At 48.2% G+C, this 21339-nt stretch overlaps 1 protein-coding gene across 1 annotated transcript in view; it reads left to right on the forward strand.

Annotated features, from left to right (window-relative positions):
- ZMAT4 (zinc finger matrin-type 4) overlaps nt 1-20537 on the forward strand; it is a 46817-nt gene extending 26280 nt beyond the window's left edge. The window contains exons 4-7 of the mRNA XM_066337296.1: nt 3776-3932; nt 9235-9462; nt 14591-14687; nt 20090-20537. Of these exons, the coding sequence (XP_066193393.1) occupies nt 3776-3932; nt 9235-9462; nt 14591-14687; nt 20090-20105 (498 nt within the window). The 3' untranslated portion in view covers nt 20106-20537. The remainder of the gene's footprint in view (nt 1-3775; nt 3933-9234; nt 9463-14590; nt 14688-20089) is intronic.
- Nucleotides 20538-21339: the final 802 nt, after the last annotated feature.

Consider the following 21339-nt stretch of genomic DNA (forward strand, 5'->3'; position numbering starts at 1 on the left):
TGCTCCATTTCAGTGCGATGGCTGGTCTGCTGGTGGGAGGTGGGGCAGGTGATAGGAGCAGTGCCTGTGGGAAGCTCGTGCCTCCATGTGTGGGGTGATGGCCACTCTGGGGTGCTGCTGGTAGTGGAGCAGCACTGGGGTGACTTCCAGACCCTTCACTTGTAGCATGTGGCACCTTTCTCCAGAGTGAGAGTCACTGGGCAGATGGGAGGACTGTCACCTGGGCAGTGTGTGGGGAGCAGGGTGGGATGGCAGAGGTGAGTGTGGAGCTGTGTGTGTACCCCTGGAGCATAGTGCCGGGTACAGAGCTGCTCTAGGTACACCTGCCATGTCCTCTAGCTGGCAGGAGATCAGAGGGTGCCAGTGGTGCCACCACAGCATCATGGCTGAAAACCCCTGCGGTGAGCAAGAGGTCCCCAAGAGCAGTGTCACCTCCCCAGGGCTCTGTGCACTCGTTCTGGGAATTGATGTGCTTTATCCAAAGGCTCTCAGTCTGCCAGTTTAAAGATCGGCTATTGGTTTCCTCGGCTGTGTTCAAATAAACAAATGAAGGCGAGGAATTGGAACAGCTCACAGCCATTTGTCAGGCAGTAGATAGAAGGAGACTGAATTTTAAGAGATGGCTTCATGGGGAATTATTCATTCGGCTCCTTCCCACGTTCTGGGGCTATGTCAGAGCCTCAGCGAGGTTCCCAGCAGCATCCAAACCAGTTCAGCGTGACTGGGGCTGAGTGCTATTGATATTCAGGGCGATATCTGGTAATTAAAGGGAGAAACATGCAAGTTTTGCCCAAGGACTCTGAAAGCTCATTTACGTAGTAATTAAAGCACTGGTGAACTTTTCTGTTGCACACAGGCCAATTGCAGATGCAGTCTGCCTCTCCACAGCAGGATCGTGCAGTGATTTTATTGAGCTGTTATTATGGGCAGTGCCATGGACAGGTGCATGCAGACAGGGACCAGGGTCCTCTGAGGAGTTTGATTGCGTCTAACGAGGAACCACATACTGCATGTGCACCTCAGTGTGGGACATGGAGGACAGAGAACCAACCAGACCTCAAATAAGTCAAAGTTGAACTATTTCCCACTGCTTTTGTGAAAGGCAATGTGGAGAAGGAATGTAATTCTGTGTTTGCTGATGCTTTTGCCAAGGGCAGCCCTGGTGGGGGTGGATTAACGCGTCCTCATGTTCTAGGTGAATGCTAGGCTAGGCCAGACCTAAATTCTAAAATTATTTGTGTTATAAAAATATAGCAGGGAAAATCTGCCAACATTTACAGCTCAAAGTAGCCTTGTTGCTGATCAGATGTTATACAAGCCTTTGCATTTAGAGAGAACAGAACTATTTAGGACATGTCTAGTGCTGCACAATAACATCCCTGCCATGTACACGTGCAGTGCAGTGCCCTATTCTAGCAGTGTCGCTCAGGCCATGGCACAGTGACTTTAATGAGTATTAGAAACAATCCATGAAAACCAATTAAATTTGTGTAGAAGCATCTGCGACTAAAAAGGGAATATTAGCCTTTTTTTCATCAAAACTGTTACATGGCTGCATGCCATTGGGTTTGTGTTCTGCTGACCACAGAGTTATAACACCTTGTCCTTCTGCCAGGTGGCAGCAGGAGGGAGAGGTGGCTGCATTGTGGATACTCAGTGGAATGGGATTGGAAACAGCATTTGCTTCCTGACCTTTCTGTGAGGTGAAGGGAGGGGTTTGCTCTTGTTTGAAGATTGCAAAAACGCTGCATTTCCAAAACACCCATTAGCCCTTTGGAGTGAGAAGTAGAAGGCTTATACAAGTAGTCTTCCAATGGATAACAACTCGACTGTTGTGCTCTTCATGACTGGTTTAATTTGGTGTGCAGGAGGGGCTCAGTACAGCTCTGGAGCAGGGGAAGAGTGGGGATATCATTGTTGGGAGATGGATGCTTTAACTCCAAGCCAGTGATGTGTTCTGTTGGGCTTCAGTTTGTATGAAGCCAGTGGCTTCTGTGCTGCATTGTAGTGAAGGTTTGCAAGGAGAGATCAGCTGGAGAAAGCTGCAGGAACAAAATGTAGAAATATTCCTTGCCTGGGTCTGGCAGCACGGGGTTAAGGAGCTGCCAGTGGATTTACAGAAGCTCAGCAGAGCTGTTAGTGCCTGTTCACTGTTTCAGCCCGGGACCTGGACTGTGGTGAAGGAGGGATGGGTGGGTGCAGAACATCCCCAGGGAGCAGCCACCTGCCCTGTGTAGAGCCCTGTGCCCCAGCTGAGGCATCCTGGGTGAGCAGCTGTGTGGTTTCACCACCTTGCACAATCCTGTCAGCGCGGTGTCATTCAGCAGGTGACAAAAGGCACCCGGATCGGCTTCCCCCAGCCTCTTTGGTTTCAGGTAAAACAGCCCCTGACAAATGAGAAGGCATAATTACCCTTCAGGGCCAGATCAGCCTAGAAGCCCTCTGGCTCTGGGCAGGAGCTGGGTTGGTGGAGGAGCAAAGGGAGATGATCCAGACCTGGGTAAATGCTTCATAACGGCAGAACCCGAATACCTCGTGCATCCCACTAACAACTAATGGCCCTTGGTGTATAAAACTGGCTGTTAGGGAGCAGAGGTTTGTCATGCACGTGCAGAGGGGCTGGTAGACCCACCAAGAGTTTGGGGACACCCCTGTCCTGCTGGTGGCTGAAATCCTACCCACGCATTGAGGTACTCACCCAGAGACTTGAGTGGACCCAGATGAGCTGCACAGTGAACTGTGGGTCGGTGTAAATGGGACCCTGAACTCTACATGAGGCATTGGAGGGCTCTTTGAGGGGGTTTTAATTTTTTAATCTTTTAATTGCTTTCTCAGTCTAGCTGAGAAAGTAGGTTGGAAAGGAAAAAAATGTCACTGAAGAGCAGCCCTGGCAGAGGAAGAGACCCTGGTGCATTAACACTGAAGTGTATCAGCTTTTCAAAGGAGCTCTGTTGGAGGCTCTTTATATGTTGCCACTGATGATCAATAGATACTGGAAATTTTCTACTCTGCTCTTAACTTTCAAGTGATTTCCCTTTGAAGATATAAAATATCATGAGAGAAACCTATTTAAAAGAAGTGCAAATTACACTCAGAACAGTACTAATCACCTCTTGAGATTCCTCCCTAAGGTTTGATTTACAGTTATCAACAACAAAAAAGTGGTGAAAATCGGTCGTTTTTCTAAAAGTGCTTTTTGGGGAGGGGGAAAATAACCTTCAGTGGTGGGTCAGGTGTCCACTCTGTATTGGGTTCAGCCAAGACTGGTGTTGGATCCTGCTGGGGGGACCTGTGTGATTTCAGACTGTTCATTCGTTTCTCTCCCCTGCAGAGAGGGTTGTGCCCCCCCAGTTGTGTCCCCCTGGATGTTTTGGGGTCTTTTTAAAACGTGCATCAGGAGGAAGCATCAGTGCTGGATGGCCAGGAAGGCTCTGTGTGACTCCCTCAGCCAGAGAACAGGAATAAAAACTGAGGGAGAGGAAGGCTCAGGGATGTGCCAGGAGCTCCATGGCCACGTGTGACAGGCTGAACTCTCAGTGCAGACCAGAGTGGAGTTGCTGGGGAGCTGCAGGTGTCCCCAAGCTGGACAGGGCTGGGACAAGGCAGGAGCAAGGCTTGGAGAGATGAGGAAAGAAAACCCCTTGGCAGCCGTGGCCTTGGCATAACAACCCAGCTTCCTCCCTCCTGTTCTTCTCTTCTCTCTCTGTGCCTGTGCTTAGTGGGCTTATACACCTCTTTTTTTTTTTTTTTTGTCTGTGTTTTTGTCTCCACCCAGGGCAGTGATGGTGACTCAGTGGACAAGAACAAATGCTGCACACTATGTAACATGTCCTTTACCTCAGCAGTGGTGGCGGAATCGCATTACCAAGGGAAAATCCATGCCAAAAGGTTAAAACTGTTGCTAGGGGAACAACCAGCATTAAAGGCCACAGGTAGGTCCAGAGGGAGCAGGAGGGGCTGCTGCAGAGTGGTTGTGGGCTCAGGGGGCCCAGGGGGCTTGGCCAAGGTGCTGGCAGACCATGGGAACAACGTGGAGAGCTCAGCGGCTGGCAGAAGCAGCTATTCATTTGTGTTGCTGTCATAACAACCTTTAGAAATTCCTGATGCTCATTATTGTCTGCTTTGTTTCTGTAGATTAGGGGTTTATCAGCTGGGACTGGCCCTGGTGTGAGAGCCCTATCTCCGGTTCCACAGTTCCAAAGTGTTTCCTCGGTGGAAGACAATGTCTCCACTGGGTGCAGGTAGCCAAGCCTGGCTTTAATTATCAGCAGTTTAATTATCAGCTCATCTAATATGTTTAATAAACCTTTGGTGCTCCTGTACAGTACATCATCTGCTCTTACCACAGAGGGAAATCCAGGCTTTAAAAACCCTTGGATTGATTGTCTCGTGATTTTTTGCCCAGATGAGTTTCATGCTTTCCTCCACAGTGATTCTAGTAATGCAGAATATTAGCTTTCACATTTAAAAAGTCAAATGTTGAAATTGGACAATTTAACCATCTTATTGTTTGCTTAACCATAAAGTCCCCAAAATCTATTAATAATCTGTGAAAAAAAAAAAAATCCTCTGTGGTTGTGGAAGCAGAAAATGCTTGAACAAAGCATTCACCTTTCTCCAGGAAAGATTGCTGGGCTGAGGTCCTGCAGACAGATGTGACCCAGAATTGCTGCCAATGACACTTCCTTCATCACAAAATACAAAGGGAGCTGTGTGTACTGGACCCTGCCTAGCATGTAAATCCTAGATGTGATTAGATAACGGGGGTTGCCACTTTGTGTGTGTGGTTTTGTTGCCTTTTTAACTTCCCAGACCGTAGATGCTGATGCAGAGAATATGATTTGTCCTTTGCCAGGGTGAACTTGGGAGCTGTTGGCCCTTTTGGCTGAGGGGATGTGGGGAATTGTGTTAGGTGGGGATTTGCTGGCTTTAACTGGCCGTGCTCAGGCATCAGTGTGCCCTGTGGGAGGCCAAGGTAAATCCATGGCAACCTGGGGAACCAGTCCTGGGTCAGCCAGGAGGAAGGCTCTCACATGAGCTGTCCTGGTCCTTGACACCTCACTGGGCTCTTCAGCTGCCTCACAGCTGCAAGGGCACAGAGAGAGAACTCGGGTTTGGTGTTTATTTGTCCAGGGCTTGCTTTAGAGCTTGAACCCCATCCCTCAAGTGCAGCCTGCCAGCAGCTCCTGCCCTGGCACCAAAGGACTGCCACAAACCTGGTATTCCTGGTGAAGTCCAGGTGAGCTGGTGTTCACAGGAGTGCTGGATCTCGGGATAGTTCATGGACTGATTGCTGTGTAAGCTGACAGTTTGGATTCATCCATCGGCCGCAGGGCCTGGCCAAGGTAGGGCTTGCTAAGATCTGCAGCCTTGCAATGTGGGTTTTGTTTCACTTTTTAGTCATCTAGATCAGCCTCATGAGGCTCTAAGTAAGCTGTGCTGCGTGCTCTGGAGTAATGGGCTCTTCAGCCATCCTAATCACTAGGAAGGAGCAACTCAAGGACTCATCAGCTTTTACAGGCACTTGATCTGGAAGATGAAGCTGAGCTCAGAAATACATTAATAAGCACCTCCTTGCACTCCAGGAGTTCTCAGAAATATGCCCTTTGGACACAGCATTTGTCTGGGCTTCCTACAGTCACCCAGCAATTTTCACTGGATTTTTTTCCCAGTCCTCTGTGGCTGGCACCACAGGGAACATCAAGTCTCTCAGCGAGAGCTTCAGAGACTCTACTGCTCATGAGTCCTGAGAGCTAACCCAGCACAGCCCTGAGCGTGCTGGATGCTCCTGGAGAGGATATTCTGCTGCTTGATATTCTGGGGTTTCTGTCTCATCAATCCCAAAGAAAATCACATCTATTCTTAGACTCCTTACGGAGATCTACGTTCTCCTGCACGGTTACCATCCAGATGGAACACAGATGTCCCGCTCTCTGCCGGTGCTTTCAGGAGAAGACGTGGCCCAGCAGTCGGGTTTCTCACAAAAACCATGTCTCATCATGACAGTGAAATAGTTGTGATCCTTCCTGTTGCTCTGCTGTACAAGGTTGTAGCCCTCAGAGGCTTTATGTCACCACTGTTGCTGACGAATTCCTCCAGTCATTTCCTACATCCTCTGTCAGCTTGCATCCCATCATCAGCACGAGTAATAAACCAAAGAATTGTGGGGGAAATAGCTGCTGTCTTCACCAGTCCAAGTGCAAGGGCCTGCAGGCATCATTCCAGGAAAGTGGCAATGGCCCTGGCTTTGGGACATCAGAAGGGACTGAGTAAATGGCTTTTTGGTTTGGTTGCACAGATCTGTCCAGCAGCAGCTGGAGTCTTAGTCCTAGCTTTCTGGGAGTTCTTCTGAAGAAAACTGAGTTTCTCAGTGCCCCCCTGTTGTGGCTCACTTATTTTCTCGTCCCCATGCTGAGTTTCTGGAGTGTGCCAATGGAAAAAGTTGGGTGCCATTTAAATCCAGCTTGGAATAAAAAGCTTTGGGTGTGAGAAAGAAGTCAAACATTAGTTCATTGCCGAGTGCTAAAGTGTTTCTAACTTTGTATTTTGCCTCTTGCAGCAAAGTAAGACTTTCTCACTTCCCTCCCACAGCGAAAGGGAACGTAAGGCAGACTGTCATGAGCTATTTAGCATTTTGAAATACTTGAAATAGTCAAACTCACAGCTTTTATGTTTGTGTTTTAGATGGAGAAACATTTTTAACTTTTGACGTTTCATGAGTGTTTATTATTAATTTTCATGTCGCCGCTCAGGGAATGATGGCATTTGCTGTTCTGTAGCAGTTATGTAGTGCACATCAAAATGATAAATTCGCATTGGTGGAGAAGTCAACTTTCATCTGTTTCTCTTTGGGAGAATTTGGTAGATTCGGGATGTTTTCATTAATTGCCAGGCTGGGCTCAGCACACCTTAGAACTGGGGTTGTCAGTGGGACCTGAGGAATGTGACTTTAAAGAAAATACTTTGCACTGTGAGTGCTAAGAGGAAATCCATGCCCATGGCAGCCCCTGTGTGATTTAGGCAGAGGTCTCTGCTGTGGAGCTGTAGGCCAGGATGTCACAGGAGCCAGGTGTGGATGTTGGCTTGGAACAGGGCTGAGGCAGGGCATGGGGGGCTCTGGTGCCATCCCCGGCAGCAAGAGTACCAGTCCCCCCCGACAGCCTCCCTCCTGCATGGCATTTAGGGGAGCACAAGCCACCATCCTCATGGAGAGGGCCTCAGAGGTGCAGGCACGGGGCTGCTGGGCTGGCTGGTGGCTGAGAGCAGAGATGCTTCTGTCAGGTTTCCTTAGTGAGCAGGAGATGTAACTCCTGTGGACATCACCAGCTCCATGAGCTTCAGCCTCCCTGGTCCCCCTCCGGCAGCAGCGTGCAGAGAAGCAAGGAGAAAGCTGGCCAAAAGATTGGGTAGATTTAACTTTATAGCCTGGGGCTTGTGGAACAGCAAGTCAGATCTGTCGCAGAGCTCCTGGGCTGCCGAGATTGCCCCTTGTTTTTAGTGCTCCAAACGTCTCTGCAGCTCAGTGTGGCTCCCTGGACTCAGCCCTGTCCAGGGATGCTGCAGAGGGCTGGGGTCCCCTGGCATCACCAGGGCTGCCCAAGTGTGTGTGGCATCACTGGGCTCCGGGCATGGACCCCTTCCTGCAGGGAGGCTCCCTGGGAAGTGCAGGAACACGTTTGCAAGAAGCACACTGTGCTTGCTTCTCATGGGTCAATCACGTGCAAGTCCGTGTAATCCCAGTTTGAACAGGAAATATTGCAATTCCCTGATTTTCTTCCTAATTACTGTGCTGGCTGCTGGCTTTGCTCTTTGCTCACACTGGTAGTTCTGCTGCATGCACCTTGGAGGGGCTGGGCTAAGTCTCTCCTGCTGGAACCATAGAAAAGACTTTTTTTTAGGAGCAAAATCCAGCCAGACCCTGTTTGACCCTGCCTGGAGCAGCTCTTCAGAGGCAGCGTCATCACTGCTGGAACTCTGATACCTTGGCAGTCATCATCAAAAACAATAGAAGGTTATAAACCCCTGGAAATTGATAAGGTTGTAAGTAATGTTATATGTAAGATAGAATTTCCTTGAAGGGTGTCCCTTACTGAGCAGGTCAGCAGAAGATTTATAACAATATTAACTTTCTCAAGCCATGGAGTCAATCACAGTGGGCTCCAGGCATAATTATATGTCTAAATATATCCCTGTGCTGCTGTTCCTGGTGTCAGACACTGAGGTGGGTTTGGCATTTGCTGCCCTGTGTGCACATCAGGGCTCAGCTGGATCATCTCCTGATCAAAGACAGCCACCACACGCCTCTTGCCACCTCCAAATGTGCCTATTCCAGTACCATGGAGAGAGCAGGTTGTTAATTATTTAAAGAGCAGACATTTCATCTGGAAAAGAAAAGAAAAGGAAAGCCGCATAAAAGGGAATTTTTGAATGAGGTGTGATAATTAAGTGCTAGTCATTGTATATTTTTGTATTCCGTGTTACCCGAACTTTATTTTATTTAAACTCTTTTTTTCCATGGGTTTGTGACTTGTATTGTATGAAGCTGGGAAACTCTGTTGAACGAAGTGCATTCCATTATATAAAGACTAATCACTCACTTTTCTTTGGAATGGTTTGGGGGTCATGTTTGTGTTCCTGGATGAGCTTTTGATGAATCTGAAGGAAAACAGAATTAAATTAAGGTTGTGTGTTGCTGGTACCTGATAATTCAGAATGTGAAGATCTTTGAAGGATGGGACTGACTTGAGTATTTTTTTTTTCATCTGTGACGGTTTGCAATGACTGTGGCTTTTCCCGTTCTTTCTGAGACCAAATAAATTGAAAAAGAAGAATCCTGAGAGAATGATAAATACGTCTTTCTGTCCTGAGAAGGAGACGGCTCTGCACGGTGTATTTATTCTCCACTGACGATTTTTCCTGGGAGTAGCAATTCAAGCAGGATAAGTTTAGCAAATTTAGTCAGAACAGTGCTAAGATGTGTAACTGCACCGAGAGCATCCTCCTTCCCCGGTTAGTGAAATGCAGAGAGCTGAGGAACAGTCCTGGGCTGTCCTTTCACGATGCTTTTTTTAATGAGAAATGGTAACTTTCCAAGCAGCACCATCCAAAATACCCACCGGGACTCTGTAACTGCGGCTAATTATTCCCCGTGTCTAATGTGGGATCTGCCTCAGGGTGTGACGTTCCTCAGGCAGCCTGGGAGAGCTCATGTCTGAAGGTTGCCTTTTTTTGCAGAGGCTGCCCTGGGCTCCCTGAAGGCGCCGCACACGGACAGAGCGCCGGCGGTGCCGTCGCCGCCGCAGCGCCGGGATTCGGACCGGTACTGCCAGCTCTGCACGGCCTGGTTCAACAACCCCCTGATGGCACAGCAGCACTACGACGGCAAAAAGCACAAGAAGAACGCGGCCAGGGCTGACCTCCTGGAGCAGCTGGGGAAGACTCTCGACCTGGGGGAGCTGCGAGGTGAGACACCTGCACGTGGAGGGCAGGGATCTGCTCCCTGTGGGATGGGAGCCTGAGGTGCTGGTCCTGCTTCACGAGGTTCCCAGTTCTGTAAAAAAATAATCCCCTGCTCTGGAAATGTCAGCCTGCAGCTTTAGCAGCATCCTTTCAGAATTGTTTCCTAGGTATCTCTTTTGCCTCCTCCTAAAATAGTCCTTGCCATTAGTGCACATACCTGTCCTCGAGCAAGTGTGGCCTGTTCCTGGGAGAGGAGAGCACGTTACAGCTCAGCCCCACACAGAAGGGCAGACAGGAGGCAGAGCACTCCCTACAGCTCCCTGATGGAGAGTGGGACAACCCTCTTCCATGATTTAATTAGTGATTGTAAAATGTTGTGATGGCCCTGGGTCAGCAGCAGCAACAGGAGCTGAGCATTTGCCACAAGGATGTTAAATTCAAGTGTTTCGTGTTCCTGCTGGAGGGAGAGCAGGTTTTCTTCATCTGTCTGTCCGTCCATCTGTGGTGGCCCCACAGGGAGGGGCTCTGGTACCTGTGGGAGCTGTGCCCTGGGCTGGCATCCCTCTGGGAGCCACCCTTGAGCAGAGCCACAGCCAGACCCAGGCCAGCAGGCTCAGCAGCTGGAGCCCCCCAGCATCCCCGGGCTCTCCTGGGCTTGTGATGGAGAGGTGTAGTTTGTGTCAGCTGAGGATGTGTCCAGGACTGAATCTTGACAAGAACCTGTTTACTCTGAGGAATAGGCACAGCAGGGGCTTGAGCCTTTTGTCTCCACGGTCCCGTGTGCACACAGGGATCTGACTGAGGCAGCTGAGGAGGAAGGACAAGTTTGATTCAGAGCTCTGTGGGAGAGCTTTGGTTTGCCAGTGAGGCTTTGCAATAATGTTTTGAGACACCTGGCGTTTTCTTCCTTGCTAAATGAAATAATTTTTCTTTAGCTACTAATGGCTATACAGTATATTGTGCATTTCTTGATCTCCCATAAACCTTGTAATGGTTATCTTGATCCTCCTGTGCTACCTAGTGTGACTCACAGTGCCATCAATGATTCATGTTGGCTGAGTCACTGCCCGCTGCTGGAAATATGTGGGAATAAAACCTGGGGCAATAACATGGAAGTGCTCAGACTTTGAACAGTGCCAAGCTCAGGAGCGGCTGAGGATGTCATTAACTGTAAATAAATCAATTGGGAAGTGTTTTATTCATTTAGCTCCTGGGAGGGTTGAAATTGGAGGCTTTCACAGCCTCATCAGCTGCTGGCTTTTACCTTCACAGTGGTGCTGTGCATGGTTGGAGTTTGCACTGGTTCTAGTGTGATCCTGCCAATGTCTGTGGATGACAGGAGAGGGGACAGCAGAGCTGTACCCAGGCTGTATGTGTGCCTGGGGTAGGGGCACAAGTGTGGTGCTCTGCTTGGACACCTCAGGGTGCTGTTTCAGGGGTTCAGTCTGCAGTGCCCAGGGCTCCACAGCACCACTGGTGCAGTCAGCCCCTGAGCCTGCCAAAGCTGGGAAAGCTTTCTCACTTCTTCTAACTAGGTCATGAGCATCTGTCCATCTGTGTCCACCTAGAGATGCTCTTCTGGATGCATTTAGCTGCAAGATTAGAGCAGATCTTTACAGGTGTTGAAAGCAGTCTCTGAACACAGAATGATTTCCAGCTTGAGCCTGAGTAAACAGCCTCACCGTGGCAGGTAACAGTGGCAGCAGGACATGGCTGTGGTGGGGACAACATCCCCATACTCTCCCTGCTCCACACTCTCTTTGCTGCCTCAGTTTTCTCTGGATTGCAAAGTCATCTCCTTCCTCTGCATCCCTGGTGGCTTCTCCCATCACAGCTTAAATATTAATTCTATTTTGACTAGTGTAGGAGATGAACATTTGATGCATTGTGTGAGCCTGGAACAGGCATTGTCAGTTGAAGTACAACATTTCAGCAGCCTTTGATGTTTTGATAATGGTTGTAATAAAATATTTATTGATAAATATGAATGTATATTTGGAGAAATAAGAATAGAGATATATTTTTGGACAATTGATATTTATAGGAAACAAAAACATTGATTCTTCTCACCAAGTGCTCATCCTGCAATTTTGAGGTCTTATTTTCTTCTCAGAAATAAGGATGAGGAGAGGAAAAACAAAGATGAGAAATGAGCATCGTTTCTGCAGTCTGTGTTGAGTTATCCCTTTTCCTTGGCCGAATAGAGTGCAGTGTCCAGCCCACTCTCAGAGCAGCTCTGTGTGATTTCCAGCTGTGGCACAGGGCTGTTTTGGGTCCTCTGTGGCTGACCTGGAATCCCTGCTGCTCCTGCTGGGCAGGGAAGCATGGAACATACCCTGAAAGAGGAAGAAGTTGTGAATTTTCTTCCTGCAGAGCTGCCTCCCCTGGCTGCTCCTGTAGCACTGATCATAGGAAGACAAAGCCTGGTGAGTACCAACCCCCAGATTCCAGGTTGTGCTCTGGCAACTTGTGCCTGTTCAGCAGCACAGAGTGGCCATGGCTCTGCTGGAGGCAGCTGCTGGCTCCATCTGACAGCTCCCAGCCTGCACCAGGCACAGCCAGGAGGAATGTCAGGTTTCCTCCATCAAGTTTCCTCAGCAGTTTTAGTTCATGGCCAGTGCCCCCCATGGCCCAGCTCTCCAGTTCCCTCTCCAAGGTAGGTGGTTTGAGATGGGCTCTGCCTGGTGCTGGGGCTGAGCCAACCCCTGCAACAGGTGCTCTGAATCCCTAAAATAAATCCCAGCAGCTTCTGCAGTACAGATGGACAAGGGCATGGAGATGATGTCACTTGGAGCCTTTGTGTTCTCAGGTAAATTGGTGATGCTGCAGATGCTTTCTTCCAGAATCAGGCAAAGGGCTGTGCTTCTTTCTCCATCTCAGCTCATAATTTCTTTGTATGCCTTATAAATACTTCTCATTCTGTGCTGTCACTTGTGGTTAGTAAGAAGCAGTTTAACAAGAACTCCCCTGGAATGGGTTTTAATGCATTTTATGCAGGATGACATTAATAACTTGACTTGTTAATATTTCATTTAATGGGGATAGGAGGACATTCAATTTTACATGAATGCATGTCACGCTGCAGGGGAGGCAATGCTGATGTGTCTTGAGGATTCAGAAGGGGATGTGAATACAGGCAGAGCCCAGCAGCTGCCAGGATGGACTGCTCAGGCTGAGACCACCTTCCCATCCCAGGTTTCCTGTAGGGCTGAGCTCAGCCCCTGGGCACTGCTTGGGGAGTTTTAGGAAACCAGACTCAGACAAGTAGCAGCTTTGGTGAGCTCCAGTGAGGTCAAATTCTGGTAATTTTTATATCCTGGGAGTGATTATTGCCCGTGGTCTCATCCTGCTGTTCATTTGAGGCTGCTTTCCTCTCTCCATCTCCATCCCAGTCCATGGAACCAGTCTGTGGCTGCGTGTTCCAGCCTGTGGGAAGAGCTGCATCAGGGAGCAGCTCTGAATTCCCTGCACAGGGAGGGGGAACAGGGTTCCCCCTGGTTCATCACTGTGAGTAGCCTTGACATGCTAAGGGAGAAAATCATCATCCCCAGTTAGGAGCTGCGTTTGCTGAAGGCGTTTCCACCTACACCAGTAATTAAGATTCACTGAGGCTGCTGTTAACTTGCTGCTAAATTGGCTGAGCAGCAGAACCTTATTACCTTAAATACAAGTATTACCTGTTTCTTAGTTCCCTGCTCTGCCATGGGGAGATCCTGGTGGGGTCCAAGTCCTCAGTCTGCTGACACACCATGCCAGCCATGCACTGCCCTTCTCTTTCCTTCACCTGCATTCTGGTGGATTCATGTGGCTTCTGGTGCCTGTTGGTTTAATAAAGCAAACAGGAGCTGCCAGCAGTGGACAAAGGGCATGATGATAAAACCATTTACTGCTCCATCAAGAATAAATTCTCTAAGAAGAAAATCTATATGCACATTTGCAAATTGATTTTTGTTGCGTGCCATATCATAGAAATACAGAAACAACTTAAATACCTCTGCAGTTGCTGGCTTGTTGTTTTCAAGCACTCATCTGAATAATTTTGAAATATTATTTAAAGATTGTTTTCATGTTGTGCCAAATTCCTGAGTGAGAGATATTATGAAGTGTTTTAGAAGAGTGAGGCTGTTGGTGTAGCTGGCATGTAGAGTGCAAAACAAGACAAGGGATTTTTGGAGAGCCTGTAGGTCCAGCTGGAGAGGAGTCAGTGTGTTTATTACCTGTGCAGTTAATTATGGTGAGCATGGACTGATTGAATTTGAGAATGCCATGTTATTTTCTCTGAGTTGTTTTAACAATTTTGGCAAAGAAATAATACTGTAGAAAGCCAGAAGAGACTATTACAAGGAACATCAGACCTGTTCCTAAGGAGCACAGCAGTCCCTGTTAGGAATCCCATGGCTCCAGTGTTTTTAGGCAGAGCCCTTAGTTCTGCTGGGGACAGTCTGTACTGCAGCCAAGAGACAACCCAAGAGGTGAGAGAGCTCCTGCTTTGGCTTTGAGTGGCTGCCTGGTGCCCCTGCACTCTGCCAGCCTTGACCTTTAACCAGAGGCTGCCCAGTGTGAGCTGTTGGAGACCAGCATCTGTGCTTGACTGGTTCACTTTTGGTGGATAAATCAGACTGCATCCCTCTGGGGAAAAGAGAGTTCCTAAGTGATCTGGCTGCTGGGCCAGATGAATGGTGCCTCGAGTGCTTAGTGTGAGCAAAGCAATGATGCCCTGAGGAGGGCACAGGAGAGATGCACCACTCTCTCAGGAGGGATTAGCCTTTGAACCTGGCTTTCTTCTGCTCAGATCTAAAAATATTCCTTTATGTTTCTCTAATGCTTGGATACCCTGGCCTGGAAAAGTAAATAGATGGGGCACTGTAAAGAGAAATGTCTGTGAAACTGGAAATGAAATGTGGATCCAAGTACCTTCTAATTAACTAGAAGTTTGCTTGGAGCATAGGTTACTGCTTCTTTTTTTTTTTTTTCTCTCCCCATTTCTTCAATCGTTTTCACTTACTTGTCCTTCCTAGCTGCCATTTTGACTCTGAATAATCTATAGCCCAGGCACAAGGGTGTTTCCCCTGGTGCTTCCCTGCAGCACAGCTGGAGCCCAGGGTTCACTAACGCTGCGTTTTCTTCACAGGCCTGAAGCGCAGCTACACCTGCAACATCTGCAACGTCACCCTGAACTCCATAGAGCAGTACCATGCACACCTGAAGGGCTCCAAACACCAGACCAAGTGAGTACCACAGGGCTTCTCCCAGGGCTCCAGTCCGTGTGTGCTGACTGGATGGAATGATCTGTGACAGTGCACTCCAGCTCCCTGTCAGCACTGGGGGCTGTGCCCCAGGATCCAGCTGTGCTCTCCTTGCTCTGAAAACACACAGGCACCTCTAGGTCATGGAATGCAGGGCTGAACCCACGTGGGCTTGCTGGAGTCCCACTGACTTGTGGATAATGATACTGAGTTTGCAGCTTCTTTCTTGTGTGAAACCTCAGAAGAGGCACCATGAGCCTAAGGGGATTAGGTGTTTCCCAGTGAAGCAGTTTTTGCTGTGATTTAGAGTAATTATGCATTACCCAGCTATGAGAACTGGGGGGAGTCTGCTCTGTCAATTACTACAAATTATTAAAATGAAGTGATGGAGATACGTGATACCAAAGACTAGATTAATCAACTAATTGCTCTTAATGCACTTATATGTTAGCTGTGGGAACCATTTCAGGCTGAATCACTTGGAACTGCCCAGATTAGGAGTGAAATACAAAGGGATATACCTGAAGTGCTTCAGGTAGCTTTGAGGGTTGTCTGGAAAGTGAGCAGGATGAGCAGAACTGGCAATGACTACTAATGGCTCATTGTGCTTAAGCCAGCAAAGGATAAACCCAGCCCTTCCCCAGCTGATGTCAGACTGTCACAGGTTCCTGGTATTATTCATGGTAGCTCTGTTCTATTTATTCAGGGAGCATTTGGATGGGTTCCAAATGCAGGGATGCAGCACACCTGCCAGTGCAGGTGTGTTGTGGAGCAGTGGGCTGGGACCAAGTGAGTGAGGCAGCTGTGGTTTGGGGCAGTCTGTGACCTTTGGTGCCTGCATCTCCTGCTCTTCAGCATATCTCCCTGACGGGGGATCCCTGCCCAGCCAGGTTATGTGGGGACAGTCTGTTATCTTGGGACAGGGTGGGGATCCACACCCAGTCAGGATCCGTACTTCTCACTGCTGGGAAACAGAGCTGAGAGCTCTTCCTCTTGGAAACCTGCAATGACAGCATCTGTGCTATGCTGCCCTGGCCCAGAGCTGTGATTTATCCTTCCCTTGCCAGTCCTTCCAAGTCTGTATGATTACTGCTGTGGTTGCTGTTGGTGCTGTTGTGAAGGATAAAGGAATCTGTCTCAAAGCAGAGCAGCCCCATGGATAGGAGACAGAGATGTGCAGCAAGATGTGTCACCAATTCCCCACACCAGAAGGGTGCCTGGTCCTCTGGGTTATCCCCACACCTTCTGCTCTGTTGTGCAGTCTCCTGCAATTAGCAAAGATGAGGAAATCTTAATTTCTACTGCTGTGGATGAACACCTTGGGAAGTTATTCGTGCTCTGACTGTGGTGGGAGTGATGGGTGACACACGTGCCCTGGGCTCAGCCCATTCTCAGTGCAAAGGAATGTGCTGGGCAGAACAAACAGCAGATTTTGGCAGGGTTACATCTGTGTCTCTCTAGCTTTTCCAAGCAATTACCTCTTCTATACAAAGAAAGGGACTTTGGGAATGCAGACCTGGTCTTTTGCCGAGTTTCCAGAGCTGTGATGTCCCCCTGGGTCACTGCAGCTCCCAGGTGTGCCCCGTGCTGGGGGCAGGTGAGGATCATCCCCTACTCACTCCTCAGCCAGTGTTCCCACACTGGTTTCTGCTGTTCTCATTATTGTTGGTTAATGTCAAGGCTGTCCTCTGCCTCGTAACTCAGGCTGAAGCCACTGGACTGCAGTTGCCAAGGCAACAAAACATTTTATGTAGCTGTCATACTTCATATAGTTAAAGACTAAACAAACCTGAAGAAAGGGGCAGTTTGTGAAGGACGGGGTTGAAGGGATACAGGCATTTTGCTTTGGGACAAAGGGCAAAACAGGGAACAGTGATTGCAGGATGGAAGCTGATACCACCCTAAAAATACCAAGCAGATGAATTTCCTGGAAAGCTGCTTCAGGAGTTTGAGAGAGGAGAAGAACTTTCATAAGCAATGAGCTGTGTTGTGGCTATTTATTACTGTTCTTCAGAGCTCTGCAGAGAGCAGCACGCTGAGAGCTCCAGTTAGAGCTGCCTTAAATAACCCACCATGAGCTTGGCAGCCGTGTTCACCAGGGCCCTGGCACTGCCCCCGTGGAGGGCTGGGGCTTCTGGGGCTCCCTGGGCAGCACACAATCCAAATCTTGTACCCTGCTGCTGAGCTGCTCTTCCTTGAGTGGTGTGGCCAGGAGAGATGAACCATTCCTAGGAACTTCAGGGGCTACCTTGAGTGCTTCTGGCTGCATTTGTTTGCAGGAGATTCGGGAGCTCTGAATACACAACCAATATGATTGAACAGAAGCCCCTTTTTTTTTTTTTTTACATTCAACTACACTTATAGATTCTAAGCTGCTTGTTCACTCATCATCTCATTGGCAGGCTCACCTTGTCTGCGAGGCAGGCACACATTCCTCAGGACACTAATTGGTCAGGGTCCAATCATCACCTTGTGCCTCCTTTATCTCAGTTCAGCATTCTTGGTAGTCACTTTCTCTGGCTCTTTGTTCTTATTTTAGTCTTGTTTTTTCTCAGTAACCTTGATGAATTCCTGAGAGTTCTGATAACAATAGCTGCAGGTGGTTTGATAAGTTTTCTCACAAACAGTTTGGCTGGTGAACAGAGTGGCCTAAATTTTGGAAATACATCACTACATTTGTTTGACCAAAAGAGGGGGGAAATAGGGCTTAGGAAGGAAGCTGGAAGTGTCTTGGCTGGTATTTTGGTGTTGAATAAAAGATGCAGGAAGAGGGAGCTAATACTGAGCTGGTGCTTATCCCTCCAGCCTGTGCATATGCAAAGCAGATATATCTGCCAGCTCCCATTTTTTTCTCCAGGGTGCAGGTATACTTGAGCTTAATTTAAAAATTAAGATTAAATGCCACATTGGATGTGTAGAGTGCAGGGCTCAGCTCAATCTCTGATGGGTGATGCTGCTGGCTGTGGGCACGTGCTGGCACAGAGCAAGTTTTGGAATGGGGACTCTGGAACATCTGCAGCAGGGAGGAGCACTAAACCTTTAATTAGGGATTTATGAACTGTGCAGAGATGATTGAGTCATTGTTTGACTTGCTTTCCAGAAATAGATGGGGTTTTTAAATTTAATCTCGTCTCTCTTTCCCTCCTCCCCCCAAGAAGCACAGAGCAGCAAAGCTGGGCAGGGTGCCAGGCAGGGGCCAGTGCCCCTTTGGGCTGACCCATGGTGGGCACCAGCAGCAGCCAGAATCCCAGTTGTGAATGTTACTTCTGAGTCACTGGGAGGGAGGCACATGCCAGCTTCACTCCTCACTGTTCACCATGGGCTGGCAGAAAGAAAACCTCCCTCTTTTCTGCTTTATGCAAACTGTGAAGATGAAAAATCACTGCTCAAAGTGTTGTGCAACAAACAACTGGGATTATAGTCCCAGATCGTTGTGAAAGGAGACAGAGGATATTCAGTGTCTGGGGTTAAAACAATGCTTGTGCAGAATGTCACCCTGGGGCTTGGCAAAAAGCACTTCCTGGGGAGAGGCTGGGAACAGGCTGGGTCATCACCACAGCCTGGAGAAAATAGCAGCCTTTAGGGAAGATACTCCTGACAGCCTGGGTTGGGTGTGAGGTGCCTCCTCTGGGAATGGGGGTGCAAGGAGCAGAGGGGCTTTTTGCAGAGCAGAGAGCCCAGACCCACATTGGGGGTTGGTGTCACCCCTGGGCCAGCTGTGGGTCTGCCACACATCACAGAAAATGTGCTGGAGAGCTGAGGAGAGCTGAGCTTCACTGCTCAGGCTGGCAGCCACTGAAGGCTGAGATCCAGCCCTGGTAATTAAGAGTCTGACTGTGTGGGGATAACAGTTCCTACTTCCATAAAGAAGAATTTTGTCTTCTTGCCTTCATTTTGTCTCTTTGATCAGCCAGACCTCTCTGCCACATCTAAAGCTCACAAATGTATTCCAGGGTTTTATAATCACTCATTTACACTTTCATAGATGCTAATACATGTCAGGGTTTCCCTTTCAGACTCAGGCTTCCTGGTTCGTTTCAGGATTTTTGCAGAGAGGGGACCCAGTCCTGCTGCCACCATTGGGGTAAAACCAATTCAGTGGTCAAAATTAATTCTGAGGGGTTAAAATGGTCACATCTGCAGCCCTTCCTGCACAGCTCAGCCTTGACTTTGGGCTATGCTCTGTGGAAGCCCAGATGGCTGATGTCCTGCTGAGGAGCAGAGACAGCAGGCTTGGGTCTGGGTGGGCTCCCTTTTCTTTTCTTCTTTATTTTCAGGCTGAGAACACAGATGTCTAATTGGAACAGGGCATTTATCAACATAAGCTGCTTGGCTATTCAGGAATGAGCTAATCAAAATATTGTTAATATCATGCCTGGAGAAATGTCACCCTTTCCCATGGTTTCGTTTACATCGCTTTCCCCATCTATTTAAAAGGTGTGAACAAATATTGACAGCCTGTTGTGGCTGAAGCCTGTCCCAGGATCTGTGTCTGGCACAGTCAACACATGAGGAGCTCTGGGGCTGCCTGGCCCAGCTCCACTTGGGGTAGATTTAGTGCCAAATGGTATTTCTGTTTCTCCTGCGTGTTTCCAGCCCTGTCCCTGGTGCCAGAAGGTTGGGTTCCTTCCACACATCCTCACTCAGAATGAAGGGGTTCTCTGATAGAGGATTTCCAGTAAAATTCTTGAAATTAGAGTAAATGAGTTGTATTGTGCACTTTACACCTAAGCCAAATGATTTTGTTCTTACTTTAGTGGCCGCAGTAACACTTGGTAATAGCAGCATTTGTGTGCTTTTTGTAATATATAGTGGCTTATTCAGAAAGAAGTATTTAGAGCAGTAACAACTCCAGAAGATGAACAGTTACAAAAGGTAGATGGAATTGATAGGCATTTTAATTTGTCATAGTTTCAGTTCAAGGGAGCAGCTGAATAATTACAGTGCCTGTGAAGAAAGAGAATGTAATACTTCCCCTCATTATAGATCTAACTTGTCTCCCTTCCCTTTTAATGTAAGTGAAAATAAAGATATCTCTGATATCTTCTGTTTTGATCATCATTTGAAAGCCCCAGAACAGCCTGTACAGCTCTGTGTTGTGGTGTTGGGGGTACAGATTAATTATTTTTATGTAAAACTCCAGCACTGGGTTAATTGCCCAAAGCACAAACCTGAGCTTGCCAATGCCATTTGCAATGAGGAATTCCTCATCAGCTGAGCTGTGCTGGGCCATGGAGGAGGCCAGCTGGGGCAGGATTTGTGAGGCTCTTAAATTCAAATTTAAGACCTAAAGAAAGGAGACTTTTTCCAATTTGCTGTGATGGTTTTCTTTCATAAAATACACCAGGATGGAGCGTGACTTGGGCTTCGTTTCTCTCTTGCAGCCTGAAGAACCAATAGTGGCTCATCAGTGGAGAAGAGGACAGGCTCTAATGCTGCTTCTGTGGAGGGGAGCGGGTCAGCAGGACAGGAGGCTTTCATGGACAGTGATCCTATGTGGATTCAATAATTAACATGTAACTAACCTTTGCTTTGGACAAATACATGGATTTTTTTTTTTTTAATTTTGTGGTGAGTTAAAATATTTCGATGGATTTTTTTACCCTTTCAAGACAATATTTATTCAGCACAGAGTCTAGAGTATGATAACTATCCTGTAAATACAGCACTTACTCATCAGTCATCTTCAGGGACAGTGGAAACAAACTATTTTACTTTTTCATATTTATTCCTAGATTTCTCCCAAGAGTATAAGATTATTCTACTACTTTATCCATGATAGTGATGTAATCAGTCTTCAATCAGAAATAAACACACTCTCTTCACCTTCTCCAGCATGGTTTGTGTCAACACATACAGAGCAACAGCAGTGGATCGAGGGGATTGTGTAATGGATGAGTTTCTTCCTTCCCTCTTTGTCTCTAGAGAAACAAATGGTTCCATGAGTAAAGAACACCGAAAAGCATGAATTCTTTTTCCTGCTGGTAGGATTCCTGCAGGCTCAACAGAAGCTTTTGCTTTAATGGTTTTGCAGCAAGCCTGAGGCTGGATGCTGCTGAGCCCACCAGCCCTCCTGGAGAGCTGCACAGGGGGAGCAGAGGCTGGCAGGGGCTGAGCTGGCCAGGCCACCCCACCCCAGGTAAGGCTGGATACCTGTGCACCTGCAGGGAGGCAGCAGAGACACACAGTTTCCCTCGGTGCACCAGCCAGCAGCAGCTCGTTCCCTCTGCCTGCCTTGGGCAGCTGAGCACAGAGAAGCAGCAGAGTTGGAGGAGAGACCTGTTCTGTACCCCAGGGGCTGCCCAGAGCTCTGCTGCTCAGGAGCCTCAGCCCCCAGGCTGCATTGGAGCCTCCAGAGCTGTGGAGGGACGGGTTGTGAGCGCTGCAGCATCTCCTCCTTCCCTCCACGGGGACACTGAGAGCCACTGCAGAAGCTGTGTGTGATTAATTGGTGCTCTTGCATCGATGCCTTTCATGTGTAGAGGAGAATGGGTTTTTCACAGATGAGTAAACATCTCCTTGGGTTTCATAGCTGTGGGGCGGTTTCATTTATTGTGTTTTGGGTAATAACACAAGCCGCCAGTGTTCCTGAAGCTAAACTGCCTCTTTACAGAGAGAATGATTTACAGAAATA

The sequence above is a fragment of the Sylvia atricapilla genome, chromosome 28, assembly GCF_009819655.1.
Source record: "Sylvia atricapilla isolate bSylAtr1 chromosome 28, bSylAtr1.pri, whole genome shotgun sequence".
Classification (NCBI taxonomy): domain Eukaryota; kingdom Metazoa; phylum Chordata; class Aves; order Passeriformes; family Sylviidae; genus Sylvia; species Sylvia atricapilla.